Source organism: Caretta caretta, chromosome 15 (assembly GCF_965140235.1).
Source record: "Caretta caretta isolate rCarCar2 chromosome 15, rCarCar1.hap1, whole genome shotgun sequence".
In the NCBI taxonomy this organism is placed as follows: Eukaryota; Metazoa; Chordata; order Testudines; family Cheloniidae; genus Caretta; species Caretta caretta.
Genome location: NC_134220.1, coordinates 11,643,696 through 11,660,720, shown reverse-complemented (window position 1 = coordinate 11,660,720; position 17,025 = coordinate 11,643,696). Strand labels below are relative to the sequence as shown.

Here is a 17,025-nt window from a genome sequence, read left to right as displayed (position 1 = left end):
AGTACAAATTCTGCCTTTGAAGTCTCACTTTGTTAGTGAGTCAGTGGTACTGTATAACTCATGTGAGGAAACAAGGCTGGTTAATTATTTGATTTCCTCATAACTAATATCAAGCTAAAGTTAAAACCCAAAAGTTTTCTACCGAGTATTACTCACTTGGCACAACTGTTTATTAGCTTAATGTAGTCCAGGACCAGGATGTGAAGGGGGTGTCTGCTGTCCAGATCTTTTCTTCTTCCACCTTGTATTTAGCACTGTTGCATGTTACTATTTGAAACTGTAGGCCAGGCATAGGGAGTTGTCAATCCTAGTAAATGGATAGAGCATACTAAAATCCACAAATCACATTCCTTTCTCTCTTGTCTATCTGCAGGATTTGCATACTAACAGCCCCTGTTACTCCAAAGGCTCTTACAATGACTTCAGCTTTATAACCAACAATAACAAAGAGGGCATCCCCATGAGGAAAGGAGAACATTTAGGGGAGTTTAACCTGGGCTCGACCATCGTTCTAATCTTTGAGGCACCCAAGGACTTCAACTTCCACCTCAAACCTGGACAGAAAATCCGCTTTGGAGAGGCCCTGGGGTCCCTTTAGAAACTACAAAAGGATTTTATATACAAAGGAACTCAAACTTCCAAGAAAAATGCTTCACTAATGGAAAATATCACTCAGCAGGACCTGGGTGAGGAAAATATTAGACAACACTGCTGTGTAAAACTGGGATAGGAGTATTTGCCCAATATCACATACCTATGCTGAGAGCAGTAAAATAATCAGATGATCCATTTACATATCAGGTACAGATGCCTTTAAGAATGTTGACCAGGGTGGTTTCTATCCCATCCTATGCCTACAGTCTTTCACACTCTCCCTTTCAATGTGTTGCAAACTAGTTACATTCATACAGAGCCTGTAGGTTCCTATTGGGCCTGCCTGCATTCTGGAGTGACACTGGGGAGGGGTGAAGGCAGAGAGATTAGCTACCTTTAAAGGGACACTGTTAGGTTGACCTAGACCCAAGGTTTCAGTTCTGTCAAATATGGTTTTCAAACTTGCAGTCCCAGATGTCTAATGCAAACATGACATCAAAGTATGGAAGCCAGGAAGTCAAATTGCCTAGTCTTACTTTCATTGTCCAACCAAGGTGAAATGCACAATGTAAATTAATCGCATCAATACTGAAACCAGTAAACTAGACTCAAATTCTGTTTAATAACATCCTGGTAACAGGTATGGAAACTAATTTTTAAATGCCTTTTAACCTATTATTGTCCCTTTAAAACTGGACTTTGCACTGTATTTTAAACCTGAAAACACTGTGTCTACATTCCATGTGGTTGAACTAGTCATCTTTTTGAAAAAAGTGTATTTTTTTAGCTTGCAGCAGTCAGACTGTTGCATACTCTTCTCCCAATCCATAGTTTTATTTTTGCCATTCTAGGCCTTAAGGATTTTTTGTTTTATCTGAGTGGTAATTACTCTCCTCAGTCACCCAAAAACTACTGAGCGATTAATCTTCTGACATAAAACAATAACAGGTGGTTAAGGGGTCTGCTCCCTTCTCGTTGCAGTGGGGATGCAGCTAAAGTATGTTTCCCCTTCTGCTGTACATGTGCTGCTGCTTGTGTCATAACCTTCAGGGCCTGTCACGGAGTTCTTTGTGTGGAAATTTCTCCATGTACAAAACAATTTGAAATACATCAGGGCCTATAGTTTAGTGCACGGAGTGAAATGCCATGGGCACTGACTGTGTATTAAAAACCCTTATGGACCTTTGGGGCAATCCAAGGTTGCTCCCCATGTGCACTAACTTGCTTTTCTATCCTTCAGTGGACTTACAAAAAAAAGACAACCCAGCCAAACTTCCATTTTTCTTTTGCACTTGTAGCTGGTAGAAAGAAACTGGAGCTGAGTGCTCTGCTCTGAAGCTTCATCCTGCAGCAACTTTCATCTCTGTAAATTCATGCCAAGAAGGGTTAGAATGGAAATAGGAACATGACACTCAGAATAGGAGTTTAAGCTTCGCATTACCAATAATGGGACTAACAGCAACTGGTGCCAAAAGGGTTGAGAGCAACTCACTTCTACTACACTGTATTGCTTGTTCTTACTGAATAAATTCTATTTTGAGCCAAGGAAGTCTATTGCCTGTAAGTGAATAGGATACCCTGACCTTGAAGGAATGGACTAGCTTCTTATCAAACCTGGCCCTCTCCCAGCTTGAGCCTTGTGTGTGGATATTCATCAGGGGAGCTGGTGTTTTCTTTAAAGATCTGCCTCCAGTTCCAAGGGGATCTTCTGAACAGACTTTTTTAAATTCATTCTAAATGAGACTCAGCACTGTATATCTTGATCCTGTAAAAGAAAGTCTGCCTCCCCTGGATGTGCTGGAGAAAACAGAATCAAGTGTTTACAGTTGGCCAAGCCCTGTACACTTGTCAGTAGGGAAGAAAGACATGTCTGGTAATATAGCCTGCCAAAGGCTCATAGTATGATCTTGACTATTTGGCCCTGTTTAGGTCAATATAGGAGAGAACTAGTCCTTTGGCTCCAAGAGTCAGCATTTCCTCATATTAAATGGGGGCTGCTTCAAATGGCTCTTAGCAGCCCCTCCCTTCCCCCTTTGTTCAGCCCCTTAGTGCTAGGATGTATTATGCATCACAATATTCTTCTTCCAGCTAGGCATTAATTTTTTAAAAACTTGATGCAAAATACATGCAGACATCATCAGCCCTAAGGGTTGAAGCTATGACTAATTACCCTTCAAGAACTAAAGGCTCTGTGAACAGAACAAGCCTGTTGCAATGGGTTAGAGGAAGGAAGAATTAATCTCTGAGGCCTTTTGTCTTAGTTGTGGCTAAAACAACTTTAAGCTTTAAATTCCTCACTACTCAGCATTCACAGTATCTGAGCACCCAGTTCGCCTAACAGGGGATGAGAGAAGTTGCTACTGTTCACTTTAGTATGAATGTGTCAGAGACAGATCATTCTGCACCAGGTCAGCTCTTTTTGTGATGGTCTTAGCACTGTGGAAACTTGGCTGGCTAGCAGGAATGTCTTACCCACTGATCAGAGGAAGTAGAAGCAGGGTTTCTGGAGAATACTGGTGATGCTGTAACTTTCTCCAGCAGGGAGAATCCATTTAATTTTTCAACTAGCACAGTGTTTTTGTATGTCACACTGTATGACTTACGAACATTAACTCTTAATTTCAAACATTTTAAAATAAAAGTCTTATCAGCATTGTTTTGCTTCTTAATAAGCAGGGGAGTTTAAATAGATACTACAGTGATGGTCTCTATGAATACTTAGCTGAGTGCAGCTTTGAGCTGCACAGCAGTGTCTCCTACTTCTTATCACAACTATGGTAAATAAATGAGGCAATGTCTCCCATATGCATACAGCAAAAGGAAATATACGTTTAAATGGTAGTGAGGTTTGGCTTACTTCCCTTCAGAAAGTTAGAGATCATGTACCTTAGGCCTATGTCCTCTGACATCAAAGATCAAACGAACAGCCAGCCCGTTCTACCACTGAGCATGAACTGTTTAGGGGCTTTAGATGTGTTACATATCCAAAGCAATGCGAATGTCCTTCACACGAGTGATGTACCTCTGCAGACAATGTCTCCCTTCTAGCAGCACTTTGGTGAGAGAGTTGATCTGCACCTCCAACTACAAGAGAAAATGAAGGGAAGAGGAAAGGGCTAAATTGTTAGTGAAGTCAGGAACAATTCATTCCAGCAAGTTGGGTCTGTAACAGTTCTGACTGCTGTTTGGTTGAACAGCTTTCACACTACCCCCTTGAATAAGAAAGTATCAAGTTACAGGACTGGGTTTCTCCTTTGGCAGCTGTGTTGTGGTTGTGAGGAAAATGTGAATAGTTTAATCTACTTTGTTCATTATCCCCTTTGGCAGCCACTTCTACTCTTTGTTCCAAGGGGCCAGTAAGAAACAAGGTTTCCCCTCTTCTACCTACCCTGCTGTTACTAATCTCCCACAACTGCCCCATTTTGCCTTCAGCCTTTGTTTCACAATCATACAAATTAGACTAAATCTGTTCAGGGCAGGTTCCATTTCTCTTTGCAGTACCATGTGTTATAATTTTTACTCAGTAACTTTGTGGGACTGGCCTTCACACCACTATTTGTCCACATACCTGATCCAGCTCTTCTTGAACTTGCTGCATAACATCTTGCTCCGCTGCCCCGGTGCCCACAGTACTCATTTCTAGCCACTTGTTCAGAATGCGCGCCTGCCGCCGGCATGACCTGAGGGAACAGGATCATAGCAAGCTAGGGTGAGACACGGAAGGTGCATTGTACATTTAACTCATTTGCATCAATAGTTGCAGATGCCAAGGACAGTCACTACCAGCACTAGTTGCAAACATTGTTGGAAAGGAGTTCAGTGTCACTGCTCTTTCTAGACTGCATTTACAGTAAATGCCTTTTGGCAGTAAACGTGCAATGCCTGGCGGGAGGTATAGGTACTTAGCGATGAAACCCAAGCTGCAGCATATTAGGTGGAAGCTGGGTGGTAAGAGACAGTTTAAAATAAGTTTCAAAAATATTCTAAACATTATGCACCATCAGACCCACTGTAGGAAAAACTAGCTTCACCACTGCCATATAAAGGACCCATTTTCCATTTGGGCTCTGTATGTTAGCAGGAAAACAGTGAGAATGCGTCCCCGGAGAACACAAGAAAGGTTGGGTGTTCTTCTCCTACTTTTGGTCCACTGCTGCTTCTTTCCCTAGCAGTGGGTTCCCCCTTAAAGTCCTGTTCCACTCTGAAATGTGACTACAATCCCACTTAGGGTTATATGTTTATGTCTGTCTAATTAACTACTCACATCAACATTTTTCTAACTGCCTATTCTACAAAACCAGGCTGGGATCTGAGAGCCAAGCCGGGGTCTTTCCTCCTCATAAATTCAGACTCATAGTAGAGTCTGAAGACTACATTCTGAGTCGGTTATACCAATTCAACTGCACGGATTTCAGATTATGCCCTCAGTGACACTGGTATGGCCACACTTCCTTCATTGGTTGCCATAGGTAACAGTAAACCATTGCCAAGGATGCACAAAAAGGTAACTCCTTCCAAGCTGTATTGGCAGTGCAGGTCTAATAGAGTAAACAAAAACCCCACAACTCTTACACACTCAAGTCAGCAGATGTGACTGAACAGGCCCAGGAGACAGACCTGCTGAGTAAGGAGGTGTCACTTTTCAGAGCAGAACTGTACTTCCATACAGAAATGCAACATTGGATTAAGAACACTCAGTAAGGCTGGCTAAAGGGGACTTCACTACGTACTTGAGCTCCTGCTTGCTATCGTGGTAATGCTGCATTTGCTGTCGGATGTGTTGGAGCTCTGCTTCCAGCTGTTTCTGCAGCTCTGTTCCCTCCGTGGAATAGCCTTGTCTGCTCTTACTTTCAACTGAAACCAAACACAAAGCACACACATTATGATGCTGTTGAGGTTCTGTCTATTTCCTGCTTCTTCCTCTCTGGGAAGCAGACAGGCTTGTAGGCAAAAACTTACCACTGTGCCGGGCCTGTGGGTCATCATTGCTATCATGTGATATGCTGCCTCTGTTGTAATAACTGGGTCCTGAAAGACCTACCTCACTTGTGAGCTTAACTGTGGAAAAGTGGCTAAAAGTTTATAAAATGATCCAATCACCTCTAACAATAAGTGTTGATGGGGAAAAGATAATGAAAGTCCAACTCAGCATGTTACATAAAATTGCTTATAAGACTAAGCAAAAGTTAAGACAGACTGAATTAGTCCAAACAAAAAGGCCTGCTATAAATCAGGGACTGTGCTGATATATCTGGTAAACAAAAAAGTGTGGGTCTGGAACTCAAACAGACAAACTGTCGTGTCAGAAATTAGGCCTAATTGGTGAGCAGAACAATGAGAAGATGGGCTAGTTTGTCCATTACTTGACTTTTGAGGGGTTTTTTTGTTTTTGTTTTTTTAAGACTTTGGGAGAGGATAGAGATGGGTGAACTAAAGGGAGCAAGCTTCATATCATGGCTTCCACTCACATCATCTCCTGGGACCTCAGGGTCCTTCGGGACACCACTGGCCCTTCACCATCCCGATTTTGAGATGAACAAAGATGACATCACCACCTCCACTAGCTTTGGCTAAATCCCAAATACCATCTGAGGTGTAAAACTTTGGTTCCTGCTTTCACCTATTCTCTTATGTATCATTTTCCTCCTGCACCTTATTTCTTCTGTTTCCTTTTGCCTCTGTCTACTAAGAGTCTTGCTTAGCCTGCCAAGACTGCCACTTTTGCAACAGTACAATGAGCCTATGACCAGAGAGGCAGCTAAAAGCAAAGCGTGATGCTGGTACAATTTTGCCAGGCCTCGGAGTGGTGTGCCACGTACTGGGCCTGTGTTTCTCCAGCAGCAGGGCTGAAAGTAAAATCAGCACTAGAGACAGAAGCTGCATTTTCTCTCTACTGTTTTTTTCTCTGCCTTTTTGTGTCTGTCTGTCTTGTTTGCAAGGAAACAGGATCAGACTTTAAAACTAACTGTAGCTCAAACCCTTCTCAACTAATTTTCTGGGGGTGGGTAGAGTCCTTATACAGCCAAAGGGAAAGAGAACAAAGGATATTGTTAAAACAAAAGGCTTAATGTATTACATACATTTCAAATGCTTTAACTGTTTTGACTTTTTCTGTATCTTTAATAAAAGAGATTTTGAATGGTGTATTTGGCCTAGTACTAGGCAGCCTGAGGTCTCTGTATTCAAAATGCTGAGCCTAGTTTGACTGTTTAGTGTTGAACAGTGACAGGGTCAAGTAAACACCTTTGATTCTCTCTTTGATTCTATTTAGTCTATCAAAATTGACACACCACCACCTCTAGCCTCTCTTTCCAGGCTAACAGCAGAGTGGTTCTTCACCTGCGACTGGAACATGACCCACAAGAGGAGAATGTGCCAAGACTTCCAACATGCAGTATCCTACAGAGCCTGTACGCGTTACTGTTGATTTGACTCACTCCAAATTCAGCTTGCGTACGCATGAGGAGTTGCGGGGTCCTTTAATGTATGGCTTAGCAGCACTAAGGATCTGTGGTTTTGGACCTGTTATCCAGGCTTTGGCCCAGGAAGAACAAGCAGCAGATACACACTGTACAATTTACATTATTCCTGTTAGGAGGAAGCACCTCATCCCCATCCTATGGAACATTTAGAATCTGCACTTCATGCTTCTAATTAAAGGTAGACCCTGGCTGTAGTGCAGACAACCGCTTTGAACTGCAGGCTGTGGTGTTCAGATCCTACCTGCTCACTGGGGTTCACGTAACATCTGGCATTCAGTCAAAGCACTGCTGGGATGAGTGCTATAATGTGTCACTTGCTCCCTTGACTATCCCTCTCCCTCCATTGGGTTCTCTCCTTAAAACCCAAAGCTGTGGCTTTACCTGCACACTTGACCTCTATTCCCTAGCCTTACCCTTTTTGGAGCCCTCAGAGTTCTTAATGCCTTTGAGGGTGAGCAGTACCCCAAAAACCGTGCTTTGTATCAGTGAAATTGTTTCTTGTGTTATGGGACATCTTCTATAGCAAGTTCTACATTCTATGGAGACAGGGAGGAGTATGTATTTGGGTTATGCTATATGAACTCCCCAGCATTAAAATAGGCTCTGCTTTTGGTCTCTCTGGCCAGGCTGGGTCCTAGAGGCTCCCACCCTTCACTTCTGGAGAACTGGTCTCCCAATTAATCTTCTGAACACCCTGGAGCATAGAAAATCGTATCACTTGTATCTTCCCTTTCAAAAAAACAAATGGCTGATTTCTTCCTCCAACACCCAGTCAGCTCCCACACACTGGCTCAATGAGCAGGTAGCTTTGCCTCTTCCCCAATCCAATCTTGCACATATTGGGGGAGGCTTTCAGTGCTGCCAGGTCAGGGATGGCCAGGGGATGGCTGCTGTTATTTAGACATGAGAACATACCTGCAGTTTTTGGCCTGCTCTCTTTTCCTGTGACATCTTCGCGCAGCAGCAGATGTGCCTGTGAGTTTGGCTGCTCCCTCTCCTTCCCCACAGTGGCCTGTTGAGGGTCTTGGAGAAAAGCTTCCGGGTGACCCTTCCAGGGCTGACCTTCACTCTACAAAGTCAGGAGCACAATAAGGTGATATAAATACAGCTATCTCACCGCTCAAATAGGATTTGGGTGAACAGGGCCACAAAGGGTTTTAAAACTGGACTCTCTGTCTGTGGCCTAACATACTAAGCCCTCCTTCCACTGAGGGGGACCCCTGCATTCACTTGGTGTCCACAGGTGCCTTTTCCCATCCTTTCAGGAAGGGTAAACAACTCTTCCCCTCTGCAATAGAGCAGAGGAATCTAAATGCTGTTCAAATGTTTGCAGAGTCCCATTCCTCCCTCCCCCTCCCTTTGTTTGCTAAAGAAACCTGCAGACATAAGAGCTGCTGCTGAATTTGGTCAGTCTCAACTAGATTTCATCTGGCTGTAGCTACTCTGAACCCTTTGATAGAGCAGCACTCTCAGATGTCAGCAGCTAGTAATGACATCTTGCTGAGAAGGGGACAGGACCAGGAAAGACGTGAATTCTAGTGCAATACCACACACATGAATTAGCCAAAAAGCAAATTGTTGCTTCAGATTGTCACTGTAGTGACCGTGGCAAGTGGAGGAGAAAGGATTGATGTGCATTTGGAGCCTAGCTAACTTGATCTATTAAAAAGGCAAGACCAGGTGCTAGGGGAGGCACAGGCCAGCTCAGGCAAGAAGGGGTGGGAGCCCTAGAAGAAAGTCGGACAGTAAAGCTGTATCAGCCAACTCCAGTTGTCCGGTATTATAGTTACTTCTGCATGAAACTCACCTTTTCTGATTCACATTTCAAACGTGACATGAAGGATGAGGGAGGCAACAGCACTGGTTTTGGACTTGTCTGAACAGGATGGCATGTGCCATGCGTCCAAGATGGTACACAGGTTGGAGGGGTAGGCACAGTAAGGGGGCATGAGGAGTAACTAGTGCTATCCATCTGGAACAGCTGATTACAGCTGCTTTGCTCTGTTTGAGTTGAGGCAAGTAAGGCCCGAGCCTGAGCAGAATATTTGTTCATGGATGTTTGCGGCAAAGGCACCTCTCGTCCCTCCAGTCTAGAAAGGGAAGGAAAGAGAGAAGGGTTTGTTACTTTCCAGCCAGCCCCATATTCTCCTTTATATTCAATTCAATATAGCCAGAAGGGGAACACGTAGTTATAACCATTCACCCTAGTGAAGGTTAATCCATTGTACTCAGACAGCCCGGTAAGCCACTGAAAAACACTGTATACGTTGCTAAGAAACTGAGCTGCTCCTGCTATAAAAAGCACTGTTGCTAAGGGGCAATAGCAACCTGGTTAGGACCCCATGTCGAGTTGTTTAACAGGCAGCAAGCCTGGAAGAACCAACACAATCATGAAAGATCAAAAAAGCATCAGATAGAGATGGTGCCTGGCAGCGTTCCCTCTAATATTTTACATCCATGGGTGGAATGAATTTTGTTATGTGCACCAATATGAAGGTGATGTGACCTAACAAAATTCATTGGCAGGGGGCGGCCGTCAGGTCTCAGGCAGAGCGTGGAGATGTGTGAGTGTGTGTGGGGGTGAGGGCTCTGGCTGGGGCCAGGATGAGGGATTTGGGGTACAGGAGGGGGCTCAGGCAGAGGCTGGGGTAGAGAAAGATGCGGACTCTGGGGTGAGGTCGGGGATGAGGTGTTTGGGGTGCAGGCTGTCCCAGGGCTGCAGTGGAGAGAGAGAGGACTCCTCCCAGCCCTCTCTCACCACAGCAGCTCAGGGCTGGGGGAGAGGCGCCTTGCCCTGGCTGTGGCAGCTGCGGTGGGGCTGGGCCGGGCCGAGGGAGCAGCGCCTCTCCCCTGGCCGCGGCAAGTCCAGGGCTGGTCCGTGCTGGGTCCGGCAGGGAGGGGTGCCTCTCCCCACCACGGCAGGTCCATGCTGGGGGAGAGGCATCTCTCCCCATCACAGCCCTGAGCCCCTGTGTGGGGCTTAATACTGGCAGCTGCACAGCCGCACAGCTTAGAGGGATCTTAGGTGCGTGGTATCTCCCCTCCTGGAGCATTTTAACCTGAACCTGTTGACAGCAGGTTTAAAAAAAAAAAAAAAAAGTAGTATTCAGGGAGTATATTTTTACATCATTTTGGTCCTTGCAGTGGGGATCTGATCCAGGTTTAGACAGCACAGAGAATGGAGAGAGAGAGAGAGAGACTTCTCTGAACTGCAGTATCTTCCCTCTCCCTTAAGCTGTACCACTAGTTATAAAAGTGGGGTTTCTAAAGAGAGCATGGAAAAGAACCTACTCAGTACTTTCAATAAGGTTTTCCTGTTGAAAAACCTATGCTTCTACAGCAGGTGCAGCTTCAACCCATTCATTTCTGAGTGAAGTGATACCATAGTCAGAACTTTTAGAGTAGCAGCCGTGTTAGTCTGCTCAAACAAATTTGTTAGTCTCTAAGGTGACACAAATCCTCCTTTTTTTATTGCATAGTTAGAACTAGCACCGATAGCATCACAGTTGGCTCCTTGAGCATCCTCAGCACTGTAAATCACAGTCTGAAGAGTGATTGCAAAAATGGTTGCTCAGCAGCTCTGCACCCTGTGGGGACTCAGGGTCAGCTCTGGATTGTTTATTGACTAACAAATACTTCTTACTCCTCTTAGCCCTGCAGAGCAAATTCAGCCAAGACAGGGGGAGCAGGATTCTATTGTAGCTCACACATCATTAACGAAATTGTTAAGTTCCAACGGCAAGGCCAAAATTCAGTTCCATTTAGATTGTCTGGTGTCTTGGAGCAAACGAGGGCAGGGTTTAGGATCCATGAGCCAGAAAGTATCCAGTGTGACACAAATTCCAGGTTAAGGTGCAGGGCAGGCAGCTAGAAAAAACACCTTTTGCTTGTAAGCTGAGCCCACAAATTCTGGAAATCATTGAGGCTCCAAACACATACAGCTCCAAAGCCTTTTTGCACAGACTCTTTGCAGAGTAGAACTTGTGCCTCTTTTGGGAACACACTGTGTTTTAGATGAACTACATAAGTTCAGTCTTTCCCTCAAATTTATGTACTGGTGAAACTAAGCTCTTAGCACATGGTAGGTTACTGGCTCTGACTGCTCTGTTATTCTTTTCCATTGTATACGCAGTTTGAAGCTCTTCGTGTCACTGTGCTTCCCTTCATATTGCACAGAAGAGATGTCTATGCAAAGCAAGATCTCAGCACAGCTTAATAAATTTCACAGCTCACAAGGTGGTACATTCAGTTAGTGTGGCAGGAGCACAGCAAGAGGTCATTGCAATCACCACTCCGATTAGATTCTCCTCTCCTACTTTTAAAGATCTAGTGTTCTTACTCATTGAAAGGTATCCCCAACAAGCCCTCTCTCTCCAGAGACTGCAGCAGGAAGTCAGGTCTACGGGGCTGTAATCTTGCCTGGCGGACTGTGTTTCTGGGAAAACAACAACAAAAAAGTCAATTGCTAAGATCCCGGGGACTCCTGCCCGTGACTGAGGCAGCTTTACAAAATCCCCCCTCCCCAGTCATCCCCCTGCCCACCAAAAATGCACTCTTAGCATGAGATCACCAGCAAGGTTGGCAAGAGATTTATAGGAAGCAGCTTTCAGAAAGCACACAGTTCCCCTTTCCCATAAAGTCGGGGAGAGGACTGACCAATTTCAGCACAGCTAAGACCTAGCACTGTGTGGCTTAGTGGCAGCTCTGGGACCTCACTGTGGTCAGATGAGTTTCATGGTGGTAATATTTCTGTCCTTGCACCACTTTGCAGGCATTCCTGTGTGAGCTCCCGCTCAGAGACCACCAGGACCCCAATAATCCATTGCCATACAGTGAGGACGTTTCATTGGGAAGGCATTAAGATGGGCTGGGCTAATAATGGGCTGCCAAGGAAGAGTCACAAGTCCTTCCATTATTCATGGGCAGCTGTATACATTATGCAGCAGTTCTATTATAACTCAGCATTAACAGACATACGCTGCAGCATCAGGAGGGAAGGGGAACTTGTGTGGAAATTCACAGCAGCCACTGTGGGATTTAAGAAATGAACTGAGAAATGCAATGCAAGAGTAATGCACGATGTGCTGAAACACTCACAGCTCACTGAGAACTGAATCGCCAGCAGCCAGGAGGAATGGCAAATCATCGCTCTTCATGGGCTGCGGCACAGAGCACAGAGTCACTGCTTTTGCTGCGTCTCCTCCTGCCCCAGGGTTGGCATCAGGCATGGGCATCTTAAACGTCACCCTCTTCTTCAGAGAAGGCAAAGAGCAGTGAGGCTTGTCTAGGTTCCTGCCAAGAGCCTTTCGTTTCCACAACATGGCACAACGATACACGGTCTGGTGAAGGCTGTAGGCTGCCTGCCAAGCAGAAAGAACAGCAGGTCGTTTGATGGCTGAGAGTGGGGGGAAGCAGCAGCATGCTACCCAGGAAGGAGGGTTTTCCAAGAAAGGGATGGGCTTGGAAAGTAGCTATGGATAACAGGATGGTGTCTGGCTGCTGGGTCTTGCCCACAAGCTCTGAGTCTAACTGATCGCCATATTTAAGGTCAGGAAGGAATCTTCCCTCAGGCCAGATTGGCAGAGACTCTGAAGGGTTTTCATCTTCCTCTGTAGCATGGGACACAGGTCACTTGCAGGTTTAAACTAGTGCCCATGGTGGATTCTCTGTAACTTTAAGTCTTTAAATTACGATTTGAGGACTTATGTAACTCAGCCAGAGGTTATAAGTATATTATCAGAGCAGGTGGGTGAGGGTCTGTGGCCTGCAATGTGCAAGAGGTCAGACTAGATCAGGGATGGCCAAGCTTACTGACCCTCTGTGCCACATACGACAATCTTCAGAAGTTCGAGAGCTGACGCGCATCTGCTGGGGCTCAGAGCTTCTGCCCAGTGGGAGGCACCTGCCAGGGCTCGGGGCTTCTGCCCCACTCCTGCTGAAGCCCCAAGCCCAGGCAGGTGTGCCCTGCAGGGCTGCAGCCCCTAAACTCCTCTTCCCACTGGGCAGAAGCCTCTACCCCACCACCCCGCTGCAAGGCAGAGATCCTGAGCTTCCCCCCAAAAGTCTGGTAGGTGGAGAATGGGGGGGGGGTCTCCATGAGCCACACTTTAACTGTAAAAGAGCCACTTGTGGCTCACGAGCCAAGGTTTGACCACCCCTGGACTAGATGATCATGAGGAGACTTTCTGGCATTAGAGTCTATCAGTTCTTGGTGCTGGAATCATGATCCTGGTCCTGTTCCTGTTGTGCTCCAGTATAGACAATTATCAGCCATCTCAGTGGCACCAAGACCAGTGAAACAGGCCACACATTAGCACAGAGGAGTATGACCCCCTCTATCTTGAAAACTAGGAGCAGGCAGGGAAGCCTGGCCAGGGACAGGAGCAGGGGACCTTCCCTTACGCTAGGCTTCATTCCCAAAGTAGCTGCAGGTACTATGGTCCCTGCAGCCACAAATATTTTACATTGGTACCAACTTTTTCCTATCCTTTCCATGGATTTTTGTTTTTAAAACCATTTTCTAACACAATGGGGCTTTCAGCTTCCTAGAGCTGTTCTGCTCCCAACCAACACAGACCCAGGACTCAGTGGCATTTCCAGACTCCCTTTGTGCAGTTGTAGCATAACCATCACATTGGAAGGAGTCTAGTGAAGAACAGACTAGAACTAGGTTTGATGCAGCATCTTCCCAGGTATCCAAAATGCTTTATACTAATGCAGCCTCCCACAACACAATGATCCTGGCAGGCAGGCAGAGCTCTCACCTCGCTGTGCCCTGTGAGTAACTACTGGGCAGGTGTTGGTCATTTTCAAAGTGGCCTCTAAGAAAGGTTCCCAGGTGAACATAAGAACGGCCATACAGGGTCAGATCAAAGGTCCATCTAGCCTAGTATCCTGTCTTCCGACAGTGGCTAGTGCCAGGTGCCCCAGAGGGAATGAACAGAACAGGTAAACATCAAGTGATCCATTCCCTGTCGCCCATTCCCAGCTTTTGGCAAACAGAGGCTAGGGACACCAACCCTGCCCATCCTGACTAAAAGCCATTGATGGACCTATCCTCCATTAACTTATCTAGTTCTTTGGCCTTCACATCCTCTGGCAAGGAGTTCCACAAGTTGACTGTGCATTTGTGAAAAAATACTTCCTTTTGTTTGTTTTAAACCTGCTGCCTATTAATTTCATTTGGTGACCCTTAGTCCTTGTGTTATGAGGAGGAGTGAATAACACTTCCTTATTTACTTTCTCCACACCAGCCATGATTTTATGAACCTCTATCATATCCCTCCTTAGTCATCTCTTTTCCAAGCTGAAAAGTCCCAGTGTTATTAATCTCTCCTCATACAGAAGCCGTTCCATACCCCTAATAATTTTTGTTGCCCTTTCCTGAATCTTTTCCAATTCCAATATATCTTTTTTGAGATGGGGCGACCACATCTGCATGCAGTATTCAAGATGTGGACGTACTATGGATTTAAATAGAGGCGATATGATATTTTAGGTCTTATCATCTATCCCTTTCTTAATGATGCCCAACATTCTGTTCGCATTTTTGACTGCTGCTGCAGACTGAGCGGATGTTTTCAGAGAACTACCTACAATGACTCCAAGATCTCTTTCTTGAGGGGTAACAGCTTATTTAGACCCCATCATTTTATATGTATAGTTGGGATTATGTTTTCCAGTGTGTACTACTTTGCATTTATCAGCACTGAATTTCATCTGCCATGTTGTTGCCCCCAGTCACCCAGTTTTGTAGCCCTTCGCAGTCTGCCTGGATCTTATCTCGAGTAGTTTTGTATCATCTGCAAATTTTGCCACCTCACTGTTTATCCCTTTTTCCAGATCATTTATGAATATGTCAACTAAGAGTAGACCCAGTACAGACCCTCCAGGGACATCATTATTTACCTCTCTCCATTCTGAAAACTAACCATTTATTCCTACCCTTCGTTTCCTATCTTTTCACTAGTTACCAATCCATGAGAGGACTTTCCCTCTTATCCCATGACAGCTTACTTTGCTTAAGAGCCTTTGGTGAGGGACCTTGTCAAAGGCTTTCTGAAAATCTAAGTACACTATATCCATTGGATCCTCTTTGTCCACATACTTGTTGAGCCCCTCAAAGAATTCTAGTAGATTGGTGAGGCGTGATTTTCCTTTATAAAAACCATGTTGACTCTTCCCCAACAAATTATGTTAATCTATGTGTCTGACAATTTTCTTCTTTACCATAGTTTCAACCAGTTTGCCCGGTATTGAAGTCAGGCTTACCAGTCTGTAATTGCCGGGATGACCTCTGGAGCCCTTTTTAAAAATTGGCGTCACATTAGCTATCCTCCTGTCATTTGGTACAGAAGCTGACATAAATGATAGGTTACAAGCTACAATTAGTAGTTCTGCAATTTCATATTTGAGTTCCTTCAGAACTCTTGGGTGAATGCCATCTCGTCCTGGTGACTTATTACTGTTTAGTTTACCAATTTGTTCCAAAACCTCCTCTAATGACACCTCAATCTGGGACAGTTCCTCAGATTTGCCACCTAAAAAGAATGGCTCAGGTTTGGGAATCTCCCTCACATCTTCATCCGTGAAGGCCGATGCAAAGAATTTTTAGTTTCTCCGCAATGCTCTTAACATCCTTGAGTGCTCCTTTAGCATCTCGATCGTCCAGTGGCCCCACTGGTTGTTTAGCAGGCTTCTTGATTCTGATGTACTTAAAAAAAAATGTTGCTATTACTTTTTGAGTCTTTGGCTAACTGTTCCTCAAATACTTTTTTGGCCTTCCTAACTGTATTTTTACACTTCATTTGCCAGTGTTTATGCTCCTTTCTATTTTCCTCACTAGGATTTAACTTCCACTTTTTAAAGGATGCCTTTTTGTCTTTCACTGCTTCTTTTACTTTGTTGGTTAGCCACAGTGGCACTTTTTTGGTTCTCTTACTATGTTTTTTAATTTGGGTATGCATTTAAGTTGAGCCTCTATTATGATGTCTTTAAAAAGTTTCCATGCAGCTTGCAGGGATTTCACTTTTGGTGCTGCACCTTTTAATTTCTGCTTAACTAACTTCCTCATTTTTGCATAGTCCCCCTTTCTGAAATTAAATACTACAGTGTTGGGCTGCTGTGGTGTTTTCCCCAACACAGGTATATTACATTTAATTATATTATGGTTGCTATTACCAAACAGTCCAGCTATATTCATGTCTTGGACCAGATCCTGTGCTCCACTTAGGACTAAATTAAGAATTGCCTCTCCCCTTGTGGGTTCCAAGACTAGCTGTTCCAAGAAGCAGTCACTTAAGGTTTCTCTCTGCATCCTGTCCTGAGGTGACATGTACCCAGTTGTTAAGAAAAAGTTAGCACATGTGACTCCATTTTGGTTTGGGGCCCACCATTTTCCAAAAACAAGCACATCAAGCACCAGTAGCCGTGTTCCTTAGCTACTGCATTCCTGTGAAAATCCTCCTCCTTGTCTCCAGCCTGCCTTGACTCCAGTATCTGTTCTTTGTCAGTCCCTAAACTCCCTATCTCCTGGCCTTTGATGTGAGGCCTCCCATCCTGATAATAAAAGTTACTGATGCATGGCTTTAGGACCATGCTGTGTAATTAACATACTAGTTTAGCACGAGGAATGCACCAAGCAGGGATAGGTGGTAGATAAGAAAAGGGTTTGTTTATTGGCTAAGGTTTCCGATGCAGGAGGACAACATGCTTTGCTAAAAAGTATATAACCTTTGTATAATCTGTATTCGGAGTCCCCTCCTGGCTAGCAGGGGGGCACCAAGCTCGAGCGTAATAAACTTAGTGTCTTTTGGGAATTCTGCAGTTGTGGACTTTGTTTATGTGCCTCAGCCTAGATTCGAACTGTGCATGACCTATCAGGTATAATTTGCAGCATTTGTGTGCGTGTCCTACCAGGTGTAATTCGTAGCATTTGTGTGAGTGTCCT

General features: G+C 44.9%; 2 protein-coding genes across 12 annotated transcripts in view; one reads left to right on the top strand and one right to left on the bottom strand.

The window, feature by feature from the left end:
- The window catches only part of PISD (phosphatidylserine decarboxylase), a 47,021-nt gene extending 40,283 nt beyond the window's left edge, over positions 1 to 6,738 (top strand). For 5 of the 7 annotated variants that reach the window (XM_048821046.2, XM_048821041.2, XM_048821042.2 and 2 more), the window contains one exon: positions 374 to 3,247. In XM_048821046.2, coding sequence (XP_048677003.1) covers positions 374 to 598 — 225 coding nt within the window. In that variant the 3' untranslated portion in view covers positions 599 to 3,247. Of the gene's footprint in view, positions 1 to 373 lie in introns of all 7 variants that reach the window. The other 2 variants (XM_048821045.2, XM_048821048.2) reach the window with 1 other exon arrangement.
- SFI1 (SFI1 centrin binding protein) overlaps positions 1,198 to 17,025 on the bottom strand; it is a 57,947-nt gene continuing 42,119 nt past the window's right edge. For all 5 annotated transcript variants that reach the window (XM_048821035.2, XM_048821036.2, XM_048821034.2 and 2 more), the window contains 7 exons: positions 12,174 to 12,436; positions 11,416 to 11,511; positions 8,884 to 9,166; positions 7,992 to 8,145; positions 5,325 to 5,448; positions 4,163 to 4,274; positions 1,198 to 3,678 (listed from right to left, as the gene is read on the bottom strand). In XM_048821035.2, the coding sequence (XP_048676992.2) occupies positions 3,571 to 3,678; positions 4,163 to 4,274; positions 5,325 to 5,448; positions 7,992 to 8,145; positions 8,884 to 9,166; positions 11,416 to 11,511; positions 12,174 to 12,436 (1,140 nt within the window). In that variant the 3' untranslated portion in view covers positions 1,198 to 3,570. The remainder of the gene's footprint in view (positions 3,679 to 4,162; positions 4,275 to 5,324; positions 5,449 to 7,991; positions 8,146 to 8,883; positions 9,167 to 11,415; positions 11,512 to 12,173; positions 12,437 to 17,025) is intronic.